This window comes from Centrocercus urophasianus, unplaced genomic scaffold (assembly GCF_019232065.1).
Source record: "Centrocercus urophasianus isolate 14NV4802_14NV808 unplaced genomic scaffold, USGS_Curo_1.0 seq_16, whole genome shotgun sequence".
Classification (NCBI taxonomy): Eukaryota; Metazoa; Chordata; class Aves; order Galliformes; family Phasianidae; genus Centrocercus; species Centrocercus urophasianus.
Genome location: NW_024884711.1, coordinates 4,510,942 through 4,533,818, shown reverse-complemented (window position 1 = coordinate 4,533,818; position 22,877 = coordinate 4,510,942). Strand labels below are relative to the sequence as shown.

Below are 22,877 nucleotides of genomic sequence, written 5' to 3'. Positions count from 1 at the left end.
ATCTCACTATAACATACTCCTACCAAGCCACAGAAAGGTGGACTTTGACCTTCCATAGAAGTTTTAGTAGCTGCCTGAGTAGACTTCAAGTTTTAACAGCAAAAGTTGTACCTTTGTCCAGCCAGGAAATTTAACATAGGTGTCTTGAGGCAAGTCTGGAATCCCTCCAGGAATTGAAAGTGTACCAGTGTAGAAGGCAGGTGCTTGGTAACTCTGTGGATTGCTATCAGATCTCTTTGGGTGGCCAGGGTAGCCATGAATGAAATGGTCCACTGCTCCGTCTATATTTAGGGGATACATTTCCCATTCAACAAGAATATCTTGACCGAGAGTTAAATTTGAAACTAGACCCTAGGAGGAGAAAAAAAGAAAAAAATCAAAGACAACATAATTAGCTTCATGTTACTGAAGTTATCCAGATGCAATTATAAACAAGGAATAAAAACTTTTCTGAGTCAAAGATGGAAAGACAAATATCTGGGCTTCAACAAGTTTTAAGTTCTACTTAAGAATAAAGGGTTTAATTTATTCTCTGAGACAGTGCTGTTCCTTTTACAAAGTTTTGAGCTTTCTCTGATGCCTAGGTCTCTTTTTCAATCTTTTTTTTTTTCCCCATTAACTGAAAATATCTACTTTTCTTCAATATGAACATGATTCAATAGCACAGGACTTAATAAAAAGCAGAAAAGGGGTCATGTAGCTTAAGTATTGAGATAGCATCTAAAGATTTGGTAACATTGAGTCACTAACTCAAGATATTAACCCGCACAATGGCAGAGAAAGCAGTATTTACTTCCTACAAGCATTTTACAGCGAGCATACAGTATCACAAAATCAATGCACATGCTTCGTGACCCCGATTCAGTGAAATACTTTACGTTTACAGTCAGCTTCAAGCCCACATAGAACCTGTTTTCGTTTCCATGGAACTCTGTGCACTCTTGAAGCAGACCAGGGTAGTCACAGAATGAATGCAAAAGGCAAGGCAAAGTCACAATTTAAGAGGAGTGAAAGGAATGTGAACACACTTCTTAGTTGTGTTACATTAATGATCTCTAAAGCTGAGTTTCACTGCCAAATGAGGAATTAATTTTAAGCCAATTCTGCTACATCCATATAATCTCCTGAACAGACCCTGTATAGAAGCTGTTTTTCAGTACAACTGAAGTTCTGTTGCAAGCACTGCAAGATGAAGAGGAACAAAAAGTTTTATGAATAAAGCCACGAGTGAAAACACATTTTTTGTTGTCATGGAGGGCTGACAATATACAGCGTGTCTGTTCTGATGTCTAATACACACTGCACTGACATTACAAGCCTAGTGATCAGTATAAGCAGAGCAGGAACTTCCTTTTCTTACCTGAATAAAGTATCTGCACAGAGTTAAGTGGCAGAACTCTTCTCTACAACCCAGACTTTATCTGGCAATCGCTTGGAGTAATGCAACAAAGTTTTAGTCAAAACTTTCTAACCTGTCTCTCATCTACTTCTAGGTGTAAAGAATGGTGTGGTTTTCAAATGAGTTGAGGTGCCTAAAGGCACTCTTTCTTTGGTCAGCATAAGAATGCACACACAAGAGATCAGATAGGGACATGAATTTTCCAAGTAAAATAAAGATGTAAGTGGCAGTGAGTGTGAAAAACAAACAAACAAACAAACCCAGAAACCCCACTCTTTCTTCCTATGTTTCCTTTAACAACAAGGCCTCAACCAGCAGGACGTTTTAAAACCAGTATCTGCTTAAGATTCTTTCCCAAAAGATAGATGCCAGGTTCCACTTCAAACTCAAAAAACTGAGAAAAAGCAGCTGAACAAAATTCAGAAAAGCTACCCTATTGTCTTGAAAGTAGTCCAAGGCTTAACAAGATGGAAACCTCTTCCCCTAATGTTATTTTTGAAGCCATAGAATATCTAAAAAGGCAAAATCATTCCCCATTTTCAAAAATCAACACAATGAATACCTGCCTTAAGGTATTCTTTGCGAAGGAATCTATAGGAATAAGCAACACACATTTTCCAAAGCTACACGGACAACGTCTCCTCCTTCTGTGTGAAAGGACTGTGCTTGTAGAGGTTTATTCCCACAGTGGACATCTACTATATTCGCTTTCACTTCATCTCTGGAAAGCTGAAACCCTGGTATAAGTGTGAATTTCAGCTTAACCACAGCAGCACTGAGCACCTCCCTACTCCAGTTTCTAACACTTGATTATATTACTGTAGGTTAGCAAGGAGTACATCAATTTCCTTATCACCTGGTCCGTTACTAAATAAATCAAGACAACATTTCTGCTGCCTCTAGATGACAGCAGAACACCGGGGAAATAGCTACTCTCTTGCCACTCAGAAAAAGAGCACGGAGCCTTGAAATGACAGTCTAATTAAGCACTAATTCTCCACTCTGAAATTGCATGTCACAAGCAAAGAAAACACTCAGATACTGATAATTTAATTCAGAGATTTTTATACATCCTGAAATCTAAGTTGCTTTGCCTTGACTAGAATCTTAGAATAACGGGAGATAGACCTAGAAATTCACATCACAACACACTTGATAAGATAACCAGTCAACTAGTCACCTTTAAATCAAACCTTCTGTGCTGCTTAACCATAAACAACAGATACTTCTTTATCAATGCAAAGATGCCCATCCTCTTCACGGCAGCAAAACACAAGTGTGAGAATAGGTGATTCTGCCTGCTGGTGATCTCACAAGACTCTTCCCAATCTATGTTTTACTGTTCAACTGGAATTTGTAACAGGCCCAAAGTTTTGCACATCTTAAAATTTCTCCCTACCTTGAAGTCATTATTGAATCTTCCAAAGTTGACTCGGCCCATATTCTCTACTAAGATGTCCAGATTTGCTCCAGCATTTCCAGTTATATTTATCATTAGTGACTTGTCTCTTTCAAGGACTCCTTGCTGAACCTATATGAATTACACCAAAAAGAAGAAAACAAAAATAATTGAACAAAAAACCTCTACCATCTCTTTCTTAAATTTACATGAATAAAAGAAAGGGATGAAGGTAAGAAACAAATGAATGTTAAAATATATATATCTTTTCCTTTCCTCCTTTTACACACCAGCACACACACCCACAAACCTGGTATGTCAATATTCACATTTCAGTACATCAAATAGATGTACAAGTCGCACTGGTCACATTCATCCAACTGAAGTCATCTCTTTCAGAAGTTTAATTCAACTAAATCAATTTTCAAATTCTAGTGGCTTTTGTTGCACTCCCAAAACATTAATCCAGTAATTGAAAAAATGTTGTAAGTGTCAGAGATTAAGAGATGATTCACATCCCAGTTAAGCTTACATCAATATTTAGCTTTACTTATTCCCATTCTCACATCAGGAAAGAAGAGCTTGACATGGCAACATCAGTGAGCACACTGCAGCCAGCCATCAAATGTAAGTCTGCGTATACGTACCTGCGTGTATGTATGTATGTATACCAAAAAACTTCAAGTAAGCAGCAATTTTTCCTACTTATTTTTCACTGATGTCATGAATGTGTATCAACATTCAAGTACCTCAAAAACTGAAATAACATTTTGTAATTTCTGAAACATTACTACGAATGTTTACTACAAATCAACTATATACTTTCTTCATCTTATTAAATGATATTATTTGATAAAGTTGTTTTGGCAAGCTGAAGAAAGGAGATAAAAAGCAGATTGTGTTCATATCTTTCATGAAGGCCACTCATAATGGTAATGGAGAACAGCAAACAACGCTTACCCCATCCACAGAGACATAGGCACGATCGTGGACTCCATTTAAAGGTGAACTCAGTTGTGTTGGCTCTGTGCAGTTTTTGGGAAGCTTCGTTCTGTACAGTACAAATCCAAAATACTAAGAAAAGTAAAGGAAAGAAAAAAATCCCCAGATTAATCAGCTACACTATTCTCTAACTTCAATTGTGGTCATGCAGTAAAATATACTCTCACTGAAACAAAACAAAACATTAGCTTCAGAAAGTATTTACCAGAGATACCAGCTTCAGATTAGAGTTCACTTTGACTTTTAAGCAATGTGTGTAAATTCCAGTTTCCATTTTGAATTGTTCATCGTAAATTTACATAACTGTAAAAGATAAAAGTCTTGGCTACAAATCTATTTCCCCAATAAAACCAAACCATTAATGACTAACAGTATGATTTCTTCATTATGATCAATTAACAATAGATGAAAAATCTTTTCATAACTGACTTCATATAACAAAGAGCACTTTGTCAACCAACACATTCATCAGGTCAGTATTACCTATTTTACAAACTATCGGGAACATTTTAGAATATTTTTCACTAAGTTCTCCAGCAGTAAATAAACAAAGTCATTTGACTTTGACAACATAGTCATTTGATCTTTTTTCTCATCACAAAGTGAAACACAAATTAAAACCAGTAAAAAAGGTGTATTGTCAGCAGCCACAAAACCATTTATCTTCAAGATTTGGATTAGAAGGGAGAGTAAACATTTCCAGTTTGCTACTATTATGACATTTACCTTACATTTGTAATGGTGCCCAGAAAAATGAAAAGAAAATGTGGGAAAATATTATGCAGCTCGACTGAATGGCCTCTCAGAAGCTTTCCTAAACAGACTTCAAAGGCAGGAAGAACAGAGGATGAAATAAAGACCAACTAGATAATGCATTCTACTACTATGTACTACTTAATGAAGCTTCTCTAGCACCTCTCTAGAGTCTTGGAAAGGAAAAATTTGAACTCTCAATCCTTACTTGATTAATGCCTTAGAAAATATCCCAGGCACCTGCTGAAATGCATCTGACAGGCAATTAGCACCCATGTTCCAGTCTCTGTTAAATTCAGCACAGAAGGGAGCCATATACTGTTAATGGAAATACATCGTCACTCAGCAGCAAGGGAAAGATCTTCCACTGTGGGGGAAGATACGGAAGTCACCACAATTGATGGGGACATTGATGCAGAGACAGAGAAAAATAACAGAGGGGAGAGTGGCAGTCAGCAGAAGCTATAGCAAAACACAGTTATGTATTTTTCTTATCAGTCAGTGAGAATGCCCTGGGCAGCGAGTTGTAACACATTTCTCCTTCACCTCTTCTTCTCTTGAACAAGCATTTGGTAAAGGAAAGGACAAAAAAAATAGGTAGAAGGCTCAGAAAGAGTGTCAAATGGATTGCATTCCCCAACTCCATGGTCCCTGACCTTCATGAAAAACCAATGTTTCATCCAGCGCTCTCACTTTGACAGCAGGTGAGGAAACAAATATATATAGCATATATCTACACTCATGAAAAGAGAAAATCTTGAATGCAAAACAGTAGGACTACTGTCAAATATGGAAAGGTCTCATATCCAAGAAATCCTTTCCAACATTATTACTTCCTGTGCTGAAATAAGGTGCAATACACTGGATGTAAGAGCAGTCATACAATGGAGGGATGTTCAAATAAACTTGGCAAAATAACTGCAAAATGCCTAACAGAGGAATCCTTACCTGCTTGAGCTGAACAAAGGTTAATGGGTAAGTGCTTTTCACTGGTCCAGAAGGTGACAGCCTATCAAGAACCTCCACCACAGTGCCCACCTGCAGCAGAAAAAGAAGTAAAATTCAGCCTAAATGTAACTTGGTTTTAGAAACTTTCAGGCTGTAACTTAGTGTCACATATAAATAGGTGGACTCATTTTAATAAGCAAAAAAGTACAGGCTAGTCATGCGCTTAACTACCTTGCTGAATAAGGAAGGTACATAAGTACAATTAAATTGCCTTTTGTTCCCATCTGCAACATAAATTTGTGCTTATACAAGTTTTCTGCTCATCCACAATCCTATCTGAAAATCAACTATGAATGTGATGTTACTCAATATGTACCAGTATGCTTAATCCTTAACAAGCTCAAAAAGTCAAAAGCATTTATATGGTTCATGTAAGATCTCTGTTTCACAAGAAGTACCATCTCTGTTACAATAATTATACACAAGGCATCCCAGTACTTCCCAAATGCAGATTTGCTTTCAAATACTCAACAAAAAGAACAGTTAAAAAGAAAAATTAAAGAAGCATTTACAATAAAGAAAAAACTATCTCTACGTGCATTCACAGCAATACAAATTTCTTAAGCTAACGAAATAATGGAGATATTAAATTTTTGCACAGTATATATAAAGAAAACTGCTGAAATAATAAAATACATAGCAATATACACTGTTTGGTTTAAAATCCTTCTATACGTGACAGAAGTAATCAGGAATCATCTATGCATCCGCAAGTATTTCTTCAGTATGTAGACATAGATCTAAATGAACTTAGCTCTAACTAGGAACAAGAGAGCAAGAGGAGACCATAAGCACACAAAGGGCAACACCTTCACTACCTGAAGGTTGGGTCTTCCTCAGTAGTCCACACCTAAACACCTTTATCGAGGCAAAAGGCTGTCTGTCAAATGATGGCTTCCAAATTTCCCGTGGAAGTAGCTTTCTCCTACATTTTCACCTTAAGCACTTCACTTCAGATGACAATCAGCTTTCAAAGAGTAAAATTCCCCAAATTGTAATGCACGATCCAGTAGGCCACAGCAGATTGAACCACTGGATCTTGTACAACAGCTTTGAAGCAAGGAATGAGCATCTCTGCATAGATACTAAAAGATCATGGAATTAATGAACAAATTTACAAGCGTTAGCAGCCTAGACTACTAACAATAAAACTAAGAATGGACATAAGTGGTATTAAGTCATATGTGGTCACTTATATAGCCTACTAACAGGCAATGAGTGCTGCTTTGGACCTTCATGAACTGAGAATTAGCCTGCAGACGTGCATGTCTGATGTTCTTCTAAGCTTACACTATCAAGGCGGCTTCTGTTCCACACGTGAGTTATATGTTTGACCCATGCACTAGGTTGGTAGAAACTAACTTCTTTGCAATCTTTTATTAAGCTTATCACTCTTAAATGATGTGCACAGAACAAAAATCAAGATCTGCTTTTGCTACAGGTTCCTACTGATTACTACTTAGCTGACAATTGCTATCATAACAGAAACAGTAAATTTAAAAAAGTACCAACTTTGAACTTGGTCAAGAATTTCTAAAAGTAATGTGCACAGAAACAAACAAACAGAAAAAAACCAACCAACAGATGACTAACAAATAACAGCAACACTTTTTGATCCTCCAGAGCAAATTTTCAAAACCAAAGTGAAAGATCAAACATGAAAGAAAGAACACAGCTGCAACAGGAGTGGTATCACCTACTGGCAGCATCCTGTCTGCTGAAACTATTTGTACCCCAAATTTTGTCCCCGACTCAAACCTCTCAGATTGCCTGCTACCATATTCATAACTATTACTTAAGCTTTTCACAGCCTAAGAAGCAAGCAGAACTACAAGATCTACAAGTCTGCAGGCCACAATACTGGGGCAGGCATTTCATTGTGACCAAGCACTCCTCAGGGCCCCCTGAGTGGTGACCAGAAACTACCACCTGTTCTCAAGCCTCCAAGGCCACTAGACACACTGTGGACGGGAAGACACCTTCATTTGCATCTGCAAAGAACATTTCCCACATTCTGAGTCCGAAACTCTGCCTTCTTGCTCAAAGTTCTTGAGCCAACCTATTACTATTCTACCTAGAATCATAGAATTGCTCAGGCTGGAAAAGACCCTAAAGATCAAGTCCAACCACAATCTAACCATACTACCCCAACAACCCTCTGCTCAATCATGTCCCTGAGCACCACATCCAAACGGATTTTTAACACATTCAGAGATGGTGACTCAACCAGCTTCCTGGGGAGCCTATTCCAGTGCTTGAACCTCTGCCTGTCCTCATTCCCTACCATGAATACATTTCTCTTTTCTATCACTGCAACAAGCTCTTTCCTCATTGCTTGCTTTTCTGTCCTCTTCCATAGTAGTGGCAGCATCCTTAGGTCTATTTTTCAATAGATCCTCCCTTTCTTTTCCCTCCAGAATAACTCTTTAAAATCATTCAGTAGCTCAAAATGAACACCTGTCTGATAAGGGAACAGCAGAAGGATGGGTGAGGATGTTTTATTGTTTTATTGCTTTACAGTTAGGTTGAGTTCCCGAATGACTTTGAGCTAGCGAAACTTATGTGCAAACATCTAAGAAGTAATAGTAGCACAAGGACCTCTCCAACTAGAGGTAACGAGCTGCTGATCAAGCACTGAATTGTCCCAGAACCTCTTGTGGGAAAATTAGAGGATAACCTGGACTCTAAATTACATGAGCCTCTGTAAAGTACGCCATGCATCCACTGAAAATACTCTGGCGTCTGTTCCCTGTTTCTTTCTGCAGAAAGGTTGCAGCAGTTGGTTCATAGCAGTGGATTTGCTGCTCAGCTAACAACTAACTGCTGAACCCCAACTGCACAGTGAAGTTTTCACATACTACCTGTTCCAGCACTGTTACTGCAAATTGCTACAGCTGGGAAGACCACTATAGAATCATAAAATATCCTGAGTAGGAAGGGACCTCCAAGGATCACCCAAAGCAAAGTTAGATTATTTTCAACAATTCCTATCTGACAAGTCACCTAAATACATTCAGGTTTCTCTAGACAAGAGGCATTGAACCTTGTTACAGTAGGAGTGGACAGCTCTGGCAGGAACAGTACAACCTTCTGTGATTTGTGACTTGTTCTGTGTTGCACTCTAACTAAGCAAAGGAGTAAACAGAAGTTGAAGTAAAACAGTGAGTTTACAGAGGAAAAACAATTTTCTTACCAGAAAACAATTCTAGAGTCTTTCAGTACAGATGACAATATATGTACAGAAAATGACTGGAACCTCACACCTGATAGCTTAGAAATGCCATCTTGCTTTCTAGAACTGCTGGGTTCAGAATAAAACACACCTCCTCAAACAAGCAGGAAGTGTTGGAGGTAGAAGGGAAAAGGAACAGGGTTTCCAGTGTGATGGTCAGGTCAAAGCTGTGATACTTGAGCCAGTTTAGTCATTTGCCCTGACCACGCATCTGTAAGACAGGATTCTGGTCCTGATGCTTTGCAGCTTTCATTTCTTGGAGACAGAAAAGAGAAAATCCATTATTCCCATGAAACTAGACTGTCCTATCTGAAAGGCATAAATCATGATAAAGAGCAGAGGCAAAATCTGATTGCAAGGTTTCTGAGTGCCTGCAACCCACTACAGCAGCAGAAGTGGTGGGTGTACAGATAACAGTATAAAATTAGTCACTACCAAATGTAACCAATTCAGTGAAACCTCATATGGCAACCCTGACCTAAAAGGTCTGAAGGTACACAGAGATTGCTGAAAATGATATAAATCTGTGACAAATTCAAAAGTTGTGTCACTTTTACAAAGAACTGATTCCTGCCCACCACTTGTGTGGGATGACTCAAAAAACATCTGCAAAGCCTTATCACCACCAAATTTTCCAACACTTCAGCTGCAGCGCGTAACAGATCAGATAAACTGTGGATTGAACAGCAGCTGCCAAATTAAGCATACAAAATATACACTGAACTGTTATGAATTACAGTATTTACTACAGCAATCACAGTAATCTTCCACCTCCAAACAATTTGACTGGGAACAGCAGACTGAATAGAGACAAGTTCATACCTCTTTGTCTCTTTACTCTCTTAGACCGTATTTTACACCCAGTGCAGGAAACAAGTTATTAACCACATTTTACAAAACTGTCTCTAACCATGAAGGATGGTGCTATAAATGGAGGATGGATGGTGCCAGCTACTCATGTGCTGATCAGTCACATGTCAGTTACCAAAGAAGATACAGTCAGGTTGAGTTCCATTTGCTTTTCCTTCAGCAAGAAGTTTCTTTCATTAGTTACAGATTTTCACAGTTCTTGCAAGAAACTATACTGACCAGACTTTCTAATTCATTACAAGTGTTCCATTTTTACATTTTACAAGTACTCAAAGTATTTACCTAAAAGATACATACATACCACCTACTCCTTCGCCATCAGAGGCATCACCAACTACAGAAACATATTTCTTATGCTAGCATTTCTCTTGCTACACTACTTATACATCAGTTCTCAGACAACTAAGACTCTACTGTGCTAAGAATGTATTACTTCTAGTTTAGTAAGACTTCATACACAAATGGCATGTAGTAAAAATCATTTTTTATATTGAGATAACACATATTTATCATTTTCCAGCAAGGACATGGTTTCTAATTCCCAAGCTCTGTCCTACCCTTCCTGAAAATTTGCTTTTGAGGTTTTTCCTCCTATTTTGTATGATATCTAGAGACTGTCACGACACTTTCAAACATATTTAAAATAAAAAAAAGAAGTCAACAGCATTACAGAAAGATACACTTAGCATATTACAGATGTCAGTTTACCTTCTGCAAGCGAACCTTCCCATAGGCAAATTTGGATGTTGTTGGAGGGATAAGACCTTCTGGTAACTGGTTATACTAGGAAGAGAAGGAGGGAAAAAAAATACATGAAACTTAAATACAAACATGTCTTAACTGAATTCCTGCTTTTCATTTTACAACTTATGGAAGTAGAGCTTAAGCTGAAAGTAGTTCCACTGTGCTAGTGGATTACACTGGCACCCAGTTTCAGAGGGAGGCTTCACAAAGAAACAGTCTGATTGCAGTAAATATAGGGTTGGGTTTTTTTTTTGCAAATACTGAACTCGAGGTAACAATGTAAAAAATAAAAAAGCAAAACCCTCCAAAATGAAAAAGCAAAGTAAGAAGCTGTCACAGAATCACAGTGTTCTTGGAGCCCTCCTGTGGCTATAGCGTGCATTACCATCTCATTACCTTCTGGGCAGGTTTCTTTCACGAATACTTGTGAAAACCTCACAGCCAGTGGAAAATAACTTTGTTAGCTGCTACTAGGCTGCTGGGCAACCTCTAATCCCTAGTGGCTCACTGAGAAAAGGAGGCTGGAGAAAAACTTAGATTAGCAGGAAGCTAATATAGAAACAAACGTGGAAGTGATGGACACTCCTGAAAAGAGGTAAATCTAGACAACTGAACTAGACTCGGCCACACGCTGTAGCCCCCCCTTCTTTCTCAGCCTACAACCTTCTTACCTTCTTCCCATACCATCTCTCTCTCTTTCTTCCCATTATTTATTCCTTGCTTTATGTCCACTTTTCCTACCTATTCTTTCATTTATTCAAAGGGCATTCTCTGTTGGGATTTTAATTTGGGAGGTTTTGCACAAAATATGATTTGTTGGTCTTAACATGGTACATGCAGCATAAAACTAATGCTCAAAAGCTTTCTCTCACCAAGACAACCTATTGTTTGTTTAGTTGGTCTGACTGCTTTTTAAACAAATAGCAGTATAATTTCTAGTATCTCTATGCCAAACTCAACTAAAAACTAATTAAAACTAATTGATATCACTGTAACTGTTTTGTGTCTTCCTCTTTGTACTTGAAAATAATCAAAACAGTCTTAAAAACAAACAAAAAAATGACATTACACTAAAATCAAACAAAAACTATATTTGCCAAGAAAAGAAGAGTAGAAAATTTTAGCCCAAATGGTAAAAATACAGCCAGCAACTGAAAGAATTTTTTGACTGAAACTCTTCCCCTTTACTGCATTTAATAACTGAAACCAACTGTGTAAGACTCAAGATTAAAATAGGTTAGCCTTGTAGCACAGATAATGTTTTGAAAGCAGTTGTTAGTTATTGTCAATTTCATTTTCTTTCATCAACATCAGCCCAACCTGCACTGAGTAGACATATTATTTCAAGGTGAGAAGGCATAGTAGAGACAGAAAGCCTTCACCAAGATTCTATGGATACAGAAGAGAGAAACAAACTGCACCAAAAAAGCTGTACGATGACCTAACACATCTTAACTTGCACTGATTCGATCAAGACTACCTCACAGCACTGGAACACTACTTACATTTCTCATAGAGATCTTGCCTTGAAGAAAATAACTCAAAAACAAGAAGCTTGGGTACCTTTCTCTTGAGAAAAAGCTGTATCCAGCCTAAGATACAAAGGACTCAAAAGACTATCAAAATTATCCCATCAGTGTAAAGCTGAGCAATAATGAAGAAATGAAAGAAAACATTCCACACCAGGCCTTCTACAGGTGGGGAGATAAAGGCATGCTTTACTCTGAACATAATATAACTTCAGCAGGCCTACTCTCAACCAAAAGTGTCTCCTAAAGAATAGGAATGCTTTGACATGCAATAGGGAGAGATGAGAGTACAAGTTTCAGGATTCCCAGGGACTTTGTCTTTAAGCCTTTCCTGAATGGCCTCCAATGCAAGTCTACTCAAAATCCAGATACAGGTTCCATATTTCACTCCATGCTTCTGTTTGTAGAGATCCTAGTCACTTCAAAACATTTTTATAGCAAAGGCAAAGTTGGTCCCACCCATGATCTACAGTTTGTGGCATCTCTAAAGCAAGATGCATTCTCTTGTGTAATCATGCTCCTACTTACAAGACCCAAAAGAACAACATGAAGTACAGGAGACAGACAGACAAAGCATAGAGCTGCAGTGCTATCAGGCCAACATCAAGTGACCAGCTTGAGCCAACTGAGTGCCTGATCAACACAGCAAGGGAAAACTATTCATCTGTCTTCCATCTCTACTCCCAGACAAATGCTTCTCGTGTCCCTCTGCTCCCTTTCTGCCAGCATCCCTCTGGATCCACTGAGACAATTCAGCTTACTGATCTCAAACTGAAAGAAAACAAACCCAGCAAAAAAGCAGAGGTGCATCATCTCAGTGTCACATCTGCAACTGTAGCTCCTTTGAAAATAAGGAGAGAATCTTTGGAACAGCAGGAAAATAGAGGTGAAACTCCTTTTTCACAAGGGATTGGCCTAGTGACCTTGTTCTAACTCACTGCTTTTTCCTGCAGAAAACAGTAATCAACACAAGAGCAAGAGTATGCAGACCTGTGATATCTCAAAGAACCATTCTAAACATGTACTAGGGATACTCACCATACCAATGACCTCCCTCAAGGCAAAATATTTTTCAGTCAGATCCCCTGCTTCACTTAGTGGAGCATCATAGTCATAACTAGTGGGTTGTGACATATAAGGCATATTAGCACCTAAAAAGAAGTCAGGAAGAAACAATTAATAAAAATGGTGAAAGAGTTGTGTTTTTCTCTCCCAAGGGGATCAACTTTCAGAATTTCTCTCCAAACACAGCCCGTCTGTGTACTTTTTACTTTAGATTCAATGTAGACTTCGGTGTTTGGGATTCAGCACTGAGAATATATCCCTTATGGAGAACAACATCCTTCTGAGCTCACATTGCTGTGATAATGTCTTTAGAAATATCCTGAAGAGAAGCAAATTTATTCATGTTTCAATTGCTTCACAGCATTGAGTAAAGCAAAAGCACCCTTTGCAAAGGTGAAATACCATGTGTTTTGCAGAAAATGCTGGCAATAGCCAGAGAACTGCGAATGCAATCATCTTTTGCCATGTGAAGGCAGGCATAGCTTACATTTTTACAGAACATGTCACTAGAAGTGGGTCCATATGAACCAAATGAGGTTCAACAAGGCCAAATGCAAGATGTTGCACTTGGGCCAGGGCAATCCCAGGTATTTATACAAACTAGGGGAAAAGCTCACTGAGAGCAGCCCTGTGGAGAAGGACTCGGGGTCCTGGTAGACATGAGCCAGCAGCATGCACTTGCAGCCCAGAAGGCCAACTATATCCTGGGCTACATTAAAAAAAGAAGTGGCCAGCAGGGAGAGGGAGGTGATTGTCCCCCTCTACTCAGCTCTTGTGAGGCTCCATCTGGAGTACTGTGTCTAGCGTAAGAAGGACGTGGAGCTCTTGGAGCGGGTCTAGAGAAGGGCTACTAAGATGATCAGAGGGCTGGAGTACCTCTCCTGTGAAAAAAGATTGAGGAAACTGTGCTTGTTTAGCTTGGAGAAGAGAAGGCTCCAGGAAGACCTCATTGTGGCCTTCCAATACTTGAAGGGAGTGTATGAATAGGAGGGGAAATGGCTGCTAACATGGGGTTGATAGCAGTAAGACAAAGGGGAATGGTTTTAAACTGAGATGGTGGGGGTTAGGTTAAATATTATGAGGAAGTTTTCACACAGAGGGCGGTGAGGCATTGAAACAGCTTGCCCAAGGAGGCTGTGGATGCCCCATCCCTGAAGGCATTCAAGGCCAGGCTGGATGTGGCAGCCTAGTCTGGTGGTTGGTGAACCTGCACATAGCAGGGGGGTTGAAACTAGATGATCATAGTGGACGTTTTCAACCCAGGCCATTCTATGATTCTGTTTAACACATAAGCAGCTCCACTCTATCATAAGATTAATTTAAATAATTTCTTACCATTCCAGTAGGCAAAGTTAGTTCCACCTATAAACATGTACCTAAAACAAATCAAAACAAAAAAAAAGCCACCACTTTAATCAGGTTTTGAAGAGATGGGGGAAAAAAGAAAAATCACCCCAAATTACCCTTCACTGAAGGCACACTTACAGGTTAACATTAGCACCACGTGCCAGGATTTCATTAAGTGTTTTAGCTATAGTTTGTGAGGGTACAACAACGTGACGGTGCCCCCAGTGATCCAGCCATCCAGTATAAAACTCAGAATTAACCTGAAAGGAGGAAGGGAAAAATATGAAGAGGGTGCAAGAACAGAATGCAACACGACTTGGGTTACTAGCTGTAAGAGAGAATGAAAAAAGGTACCTTGAACCATTTTAACTATTTTTAAACTTTATAAATACAGCAGAGTATACATTTAAATCAGTCTTTTTTAGTAGGTGACTCAAAGAGACTAAACTATCTTTTCAATAATTTTGTACATGCACTTTGAAAATCATTGCTTAAGTACTAAAGAACACAGATTTCCTTAGAACCTGTCAAACTTAATGTTTCAGATAGTTGGCATAAAAATAAATGATGGAACAAATACATTCTCTGCAGAGTTTGTAGATTATATTAGATGCAATGAAAATAAATCTTCCAAACACTCAAGTAGCATCCCAAATGATTTTACAGCACAGAAGCAGTTCCCTTAAAGGGTCTTCTCTTTTGTCAAAATGGCTTCCAGTAATCTCACATCCCATTATAGGTTGTGTAGAAGCTCTAGAGTAGCTGAAAACAGGAAGCAACATTTAATCTGCCCTTTTAATGTTGCCTTTAACTTCCACCCACCCACATTCATGACTAATGCATCTAATCATACTGTTTCCGCTGCTATGTAAACATTTATCTTTATAAGGAAAAATACTGAAAATTGGTATCTCCTGGGACCAAAAGAATATCTGCAGAACACTTAATGTGGACTTGACAAACACACAGAAGCTCCTCTGTTCAGCTTTTCTGACTGACTTAGAAATGACATCTCTGTAAACATTCCTGAGAAACTGTTGTCAACTCCTCTGTTGTTAACCACTAAGATTAGGAATGATATAAGAATGTAAATTAAAAGACATACCAAAGGGCCTGTAGGTTCACTGCTCCTCTGAGCTAAGAATGCTGCTGTGACGTTTCCACCTATTAAAAGAAGATTGAGTTGCAATATCCTCAACTTATTCCAGTAAAAAAAGAAGTGAAAAAGTGCCATACCTCCTTTCCAACATCTAGTAAAAACATAAACAAGAAACTTTGGAGACTGTAGGAATGAACATGCTTCATTGTAGTGCTTAAGGTGCAGAACTTATTTAAAATGCACACATGAATTCATGCACGTATGCATGCATGCACATCTCTGTTTTTGAGGTACATCCTCTGAAAACCCAGCTCTTCTCAGGAATGACATATTGGCTCCAAAAACCCTGAGATGTGTCAGAATTACTACTCAGTCATTGGAACATATCGGCCTGGGATTGTGGTAGCAATAGGATGGAGAAGAACAGTCTTCCTGTCAGGCAGTTTGTAAAAAGGAGTTTCACTTCTGAGCAATCCTAGTGGCTTAAAACACAGGAAACAGAAATAACTACTCATGAGCAGCTCATTCTCATCATGAAAGATACATGTGAAGGAGTTCTTGATTTCAATCCATTTATAAAAAATGAATTTCTACTAGGAGTGTATGTTTGACTGTAAAGAGAATAACATACATAAAAAGTCACAAATACAAAATAAACTGGAAAGATCCATCTTTGAATTTGTTTCTTGTGCTTTAAGCCTATTTTGCCAAGTCTGTGCAGAATATGAGTGTTCACAGCCTCAACTTCCCTCTTCCATCAAATGGACACTTTCCAAACACACTGTGGTTGCTTGATCATTCTTCAGACCTGTGTCACAGCAAATTGTGGCAGTGTGCACATTTTATTTTAATTTTGGTAACAAACAGCTGTCCAACCTGGGGCAAAGTCTACTGTCGCATAAAGACCCTGAAGAGCTCCACATTTCAAATGAAACTGGCTTGCACCATCAGTTGTGAACAGCACCACCTCATCCCCAAGATGCTGGCGAAAGATCTTCAGAAGGGAACGCAGATAGTCATAGTCACAAGCAAAGTAGCTTCCATACTCATTCTCCACCTGCACAGCAAAAACAAGTCAGCAGAGCAGTAAGTAGCGAATTCCAGGTTGCATCTAAGGCCCAAAATTGGAAGTTTAAATGCAAGACTCTTCTTCCTTTGAAAGAAATGCTGAAAATACCATTTAAAATTCCAGAAACGAAGAATAACAGAAGGGAACGCTAATAGACACTCCTCACCAGCATCTCATGCTGCAGCAATCACTGCAAGGAGATTAAAATAAGCAGCTCAAAGCTTTTGCTACAGTCAAATACTAAGAAAATTGAACAAGCACTCCTACATATTTAGTAATTTAAGAGAAAATACATACCAACAATGCACAGCACTGTACCCTGAAACATTTACAGCTCAAAGCAGGTGATCAAAACAAAAAAGTCTAAATTTTGAAGCTCTTCTGGATAAGTTTGAGGCTTATTTCATACTGCTCTTGCTCCTATCTGCAGCAAATCCTCCCATCAGAAGAGTTTAGGTAACCATAACGTATTTTGGCTTGATGTGAGAATTGGCATAAACCTCAGATCTAAAAAAGCTCCATAAGCTTGCACTATTGTTTTCCATAGTTTTGGGAACAACTGTGATGGAGCACTCTGAATTTTGCAGACAGTACCTTCAGTTCTTTAGAATAAGAGACTCCAATGAATCTTCCAGCTACCTTAAACTGTTAAGAAACTTTTTTGTACCTTACTAGCCAACACTTATGGAGCATCCACAAGAACAATATATGCATCCACACTGCTTGCATTTATTTGTTTTTCTGATAGTTACCTGTACCATGATGATTGGACCTCCATTTTGATAGAGGTGAGGCTTCATCTTTGGCAAGAGGACTCCCATCCATTTCTCCACTGCTGTCAGGTAATCTGTAATGCATAAAGTGTAAATGGTTCACAACTTCTCTGCTTTTCTCTTTTTTGTTTGTTTCTTTGTTTTACTGTACGTGTAGTTTTTACCATGTAAAACAGATAGATGTAAATAAATATAAATTTCTAAATATTAAAGTATATCAGAACGCCACTTAATGAACTGACGTGTCCTTACACTCATTCAAAAAAGTCAGCTTCCACTACTGTTTACTAAATAATAAAACATGAAATACTGATGAACTTTGAAGAACACCAGAGGCTTCAATGTGTCTCACACAAGTTGTCCTAATGCATTTCAACAAGTGTTTCCATCTGTACTATTTTTTTTTTTTTTAAGTAGATAGCTTCTCTCACAACGAGCAGAACTAAAGTCAGGTACGATATGGATCTACATCTTTGTCCCCAGATCCCCTCTCTGATATCCTGTCTCACCTCGTGTCTATACATCCTGTCCAAGACATTAAGAGTGCTGCATTTAGCTCCAGAATTTCATGCACACCGATCAGCTAGGAAGAATTCCCACAATGAGTGGCCAGTTGTAAAATCAAGAGAAAGAAAGTCAAAGCTGAGAGCTACTTGCCATTTCTGTAATGATGACAATAATTTTTTTACTTGGTACCAGTTTGATGAAACTTGTCAACAGCTTTGAAACTTGTAACAGTTTTTAAATTTAACTGCAACTGATGATTGTTTAAGAAGTTCTTAACAAAAGGTTTCTGGAGCAGAGAGACAGTTAGGGTGGTTCCACTGTGACTTTTTTTTTTTTAAATTATTTCAGTCATTTTCTTAGAAAATCAACTTCTGAAAATAAAATAAACTAGCAAAAAAAAAAAAAAAAAAAAACAAAAAAACCCCCCACAAATTCTAGGGCATGCATCCACCTTAAGGACTCAGCCTGTAATTCCTGAAATGACAGAAGGTGCATGATTTTCGATCCCTCCTTGTTTGCTATATATATTTATTGAGTGCATAGTTTTTAACAGAAATATGTGAATATGAATTACCTGGAAATAACCTCAAACAGTAAGCCACCTTGTTGCTGAAGAATATTTTTGCCAGACATTTCTGATGCCCTTACCTGAATCAGAAGATCTCAGAACAATAGATTCCTTCTCCAACAGCCATGCTGGAAGACCACCCTGGGAAAAGAATTGGAACCATTTCAGTGACCACTTTCAGGAAATAAGAGGAAGTTATTCTATTATCAAAACATATACTGAACTTGTAGATTTATTTTCATATAAGCAAAACAACTATTACTTAAGTTTGCACTGTAGAAAGTCAGTCAGAATATGTTGGTTTAAATACAGTGAACCAGAAGTCTTTTTGAGGATACATCAAGTACCCTTGTCTACTCTAAGACAGAAATCCTTGCATTGTATTTACCCTACAAACAAAGTAACTGTTACAAAAGGCTGTACCATGTCCCATTCTGCACAGATGTAAGGTCCAGCTCTTAGGATCACCAGCAAGCCAGTTTCACTAGCAAGCTGCAGGAAATGCTCCAGATCTCTGTCACCAGAAAAATCATACATGCCCATCTGGGTTTCATGGTAGTTCCATGGTACATACCTATCAAGAGAGGAGATAATCTGACATTAGGAAAATAATAGAGCCCTATTTCAATGCAGTAATAAAACTGCCAAACAAGCAGATCAACGTTTGCCACACTTCTCTCCTACTTCCAGAACGTAGGAAACTGCCACCTCATCACAGAATCTCTCCCAGAAGACGAAAGAAAAAAAACAAACAATCTCTTGATTGCAGAGTAAAAAGATATTTGTTACCTACCAACTATTACAAGCACTGTTGTAGCTTACAGCCCATGCAGAACAACCACGAGTTGTCTCTTAGCCCAGCGCTAAGTGGCAGCTGTAGCAGAGGCAGACATTAAAATCAGAGACTGATACAGCCTAGATAAGGATTTGAGAGAACAGGAAAACTCGTTCTCCATGCATTTACTTTTTGCACGTAGGTTTGTGATTCCTCTAATAGAAGTGATGCTGCCGTTCCAGAGTACAAATTTGAGCAAGCGTGTAAAACCGAAACTGTGGTTAGCCAAGCAAAGAGCCTCTCCAGCAACACCTCTGTTGCTTGGGTTTGTTTTCATGTTCAGTGTTAACCTGGTAAGAACTACCCCAACAGGAAAAGAGAATGTAGAAAACATTGCTTTCAATAACAAAGAAAAAACAGGAACCCTCACATGAACACATTTATTTCAATCACCTGTGATCATACTGGAATCGGAAATACATGCAAATGAACAGATTAAAAAAAAAAAAAAGCAATATGATAATGCTTCAGAAATGGTAGTTAGTTTTATTTCCTCACAAATGCCAAACTGCAAATCTCTGTTTGAAAAGCAAAAGCTTAAAATTTGTATGCCAGGATAGAGTCCAAGCAACATATTCAACAGACAGCAAAATGCAGATTTTCCTCCCTCCGCTATATATTTGATTTCTTTGTCAATCTGACGTAACTGCTTCCAAAGTGCTCAGTTAACTCACTTGTTAGAACAAAGCACACACGTATTTGGTGAATATGTAAACCACACTAAAATACATTAATTGTTAATTTGGTTTTGTGTATTTTGCCTGTGTTTCAAGCAGAGAAGCAAGCTGTTCAGAGATGGTTAAAAATCAAAGTAGATAAAGTAAATTACTATTTAAAAAAACCAACATACCTCAAAAAGGCCAATACAGTAGAGTATCATACTGTGCTTGCTTTCCCTTTTCAATATACCTTTATCCTGATTACCACTGCAGAAATAACTTGAGTTTGCTTTAAGCACTAACAGCTGTGTTACTGTCAGAACTATTCTTCTGTATTACATATATGTGGCTCGAGATGATATCTTCCTTACAACAAAAGAAAGGGAATAGCAGGAAAGAATATTATAGAAAATAACATGCCAATTTAACTCCAAGCTTAGGAAAGGTACCAGAAAAGCTACAGCATGATTCGTGTCATGATGTGATTAAAAAAAACAAACACAACAAACTAGATTTGCCAAGAACAGATATATCTAGTTTCATTCTTTCAAAGTAACACTGGCCTAAATAGCTAGGGAAGAGAAAAAAAAAAAAAAAAAAAAGATGATGTCTCTTGACTTAGCAAGGCTTTTGGTAGTGTGATGGATGACATTCCTAGAAGCAAACAAGCAAAAAAAACAAAAACAGGTAAGTTGATATAACATTAAGAAAGAACAAAAATTAACTGAAGCATAAGAACCACGAATTCTTTGGGAAGGCAGCAGGCTATTTTGAGAAATATGTCATGTTTCTTTGTTAAGTCAAGCTATATCCAAAGCTTTTGTTGACATCTGATTGGCAAAGGTGGGGCAGGTGGAAGTCCATCAGCAATCATGTTCAAGTTTCTACATGTTCGTAATTAATCAGCAACATGGCCTGATATCAACATGAAAACTAAGAGTTATCACTTTCTTCTTCTCCCTTGCAAAGGCAAAGATAAAAATTTAGAATGAAAAGGACATATGACATTAACAGAAGAAAAAAAGGTGTGTAGGTTCTACTGTAAATTACCACATGATTACAAATCATCAGCACTGCAAAAGAGACAACTCTATCTGGGTTACATTAACAGGCATGCTTATGCAGCAATCCATTCCCTGAACAAATACCCCTGTTTGAGCTAAATAAAGATGACTTGGTATTAACTTCACTGTAAGTTTCTCATTGTCTGAAAGAGTGCTACAGAAAGACAATAATTGCTTGTAGTCCTTTCTTCTCAAGCTGCCCCATAAGCTATTCCTACTGATAAGGAAATTATAGGCTCATGTAAGAAAAGCATTCTAACTGTAATGTAGCTACACCTTGAAACCTGTTATTTATGAAAATATGCTGCTTGGAGGGTTTTAGGAACTTGTTCTGGTAATAAATCTGAACACCTAACATAGTGAGATGGAGATGAGGGTTTCACAAGATCCCTTACAGTCAGAATGGAAAAAAGTTGAAAAGTTCTTCCAGACACAATTTTATGTCCCATGCTGCCTCACATGGCTAAAAAAAAATATTAGTAAAGTTAAGAGAAAAATGTATTTGAAATGCTTTCTTATTTGAAATTCATTTCTTAAAAAATGAATGATAATATAAAAGCATCTTTGCTTTAAAAATTCTAATACACTCAAATCCATGAATTTATTTTCTACAGCTAGCAATGACTTCAAATCATTTAACTTCAAAATTATTAGCATTAGCAAAGTATGATTTCTATATGCCATTGTATAAATTGATGGTTCTTACTACGGTAAGAATAATAAACATATAAAGAAATGCCACATTCCTTTTTCAAACTTGAAGCTCATTATTTTTTCCATATTTGAATAATGAAATTTAATTTCCACTTACATACAATTTGTAAGCTTTAGCCCATAACCTTCTTTTTCTTTGAAACTTTTTTCTGCTATTTCAGAAATACATCAATAGGCAAAACAACAACAGTTCTGCCACTGCAAAACACAGTATAATTCTCTCCGTAATACTCGTGTTGTGTGTTCCCCTCCCCTCCCCCCTTTATAAAATTAAACAGCTTGTACTGCTTTCATAAGTAACAAAACAGCACTTTACACCATACTAGTTGAATTACATGAGTTTTAGAAAAAGCAAACTGTGGTTTTTTTTTTCATGGAACACTAAGTATTGGAAAAAACTTCTAAGATTATCTAATCTAACAGTCTACCCATCATCACCATGCCCACTACTCACATTGCTCAGGGCCACTTCTACACACTTACTGAACCTCCAGAGCCAATGATTCCACCACCTCCCTGGGAAGCCTATTCCAGTGCCTTACCATTCTTTTGGAGAACAAATGTTTCCTAATATCCAACCTGAGCCTCGCCTGGTGCAACTTGAGGCCATTCTCTCTAGTGATATCAGTTTCACCTGGGAGAAGAGGCTCCCCCCCTCACTCCTCCACCTGCTGCAGCCTCCTTTCAGGTGTTTGTAGAGAGCGATCAGGTCTCTTCCAAACCTCCTTTTCTCCAGACTGAACAATCCCAGCTCCCTTAGCCATTCCTCATAAAACTTGTGCTATAAACCCTTCACAGCTTCAGTGCCCTTCTCTGGACATGCTCCAAGGTCTCAATGTCCTTCTTGTAGTGAGGGGCCCAAAACTGAACACAGTACTTGAGATACAGCCTTACTGGAGCTAAGTACAAAGGGATGATCATTTACCTACTCCTGCTGGCCACACTAGTTCTGATACAAGCCAGGATGCCATTGGCCTTTCAGGACACACTGCTGGCTCATGTTCAGCTGGCTGTCAACTAGCACTCCCAGATCTTTTTCTGGCACGTGCATTTTAGGTCACTCTGCCCAAAGCCTGTAGTGTTGCCTGGGGTTGTTGCGACTGAAGTCCATGACCTGCCTGGCACTTCATCCTGTTGAACCTTTTACAGCAAGCCTCAGCCCATCAATCCAGACAATCCAGTCCTCTCTGTTGAGCCTTCCTACCCTCAAGCAACTCAATACTTCTTCCCAACTTGGTGTT

The 22,877-nt window shown here is 38.3% G+C and overlaps 1 protein-coding gene across 1 annotated transcript in view; it reads right to left on the bottom strand.

Annotated features, from left to right (window-relative positions):
* Nucleotides 1–22,877, bottom strand: part of GLB1 (galactosidase beta 1) — a 43,903-nt gene that overhangs the window by 4,847 nt on the left and 16,179 nt on the right. The window contains exons 3-15 of the mRNA XM_042816580.1: nt 18,788–18,938; nt 18,445–18,505; nt 17,269–17,363; nt 16,324–16,504; nt 15,454–15,512; nt 14,487–14,608; nt 14,337–14,377; nt 12,975–13,087; nt 10,372–10,446; nt 5,502–5,591; nt 3,759–3,872; nt 2,799–2,930; nt 112–351 (exon numbers count right to left, since the gene is read on the bottom strand). Coding sequence (XP_042672514.1) covers nt 112–351; nt 2,799–2,930; nt 3,759–3,872; nt 5,502–5,591; nt 10,372–10,446; nt 12,975–13,087; nt 14,337–14,377; nt 14,487–14,608; nt 15,454–15,512; nt 16,324–16,504; nt 17,269–17,363; nt 18,445–18,505; nt 18,788–18,938 — 1,474 coding nt within the window. The remainder of the gene's footprint in view (nt 1–111; nt 352–2,798; nt 2,931–3,758; nt 3,873–5,501; nt 5,592–10,371; nt 10,447–12,974; nt 13,088–14,336; nt 14,378–14,486; nt 14,609–15,453; nt 15,513–16,323; nt 16,505–17,268; nt 17,364–18,444; nt 18,506–18,787; nt 18,939–22,877) is intronic.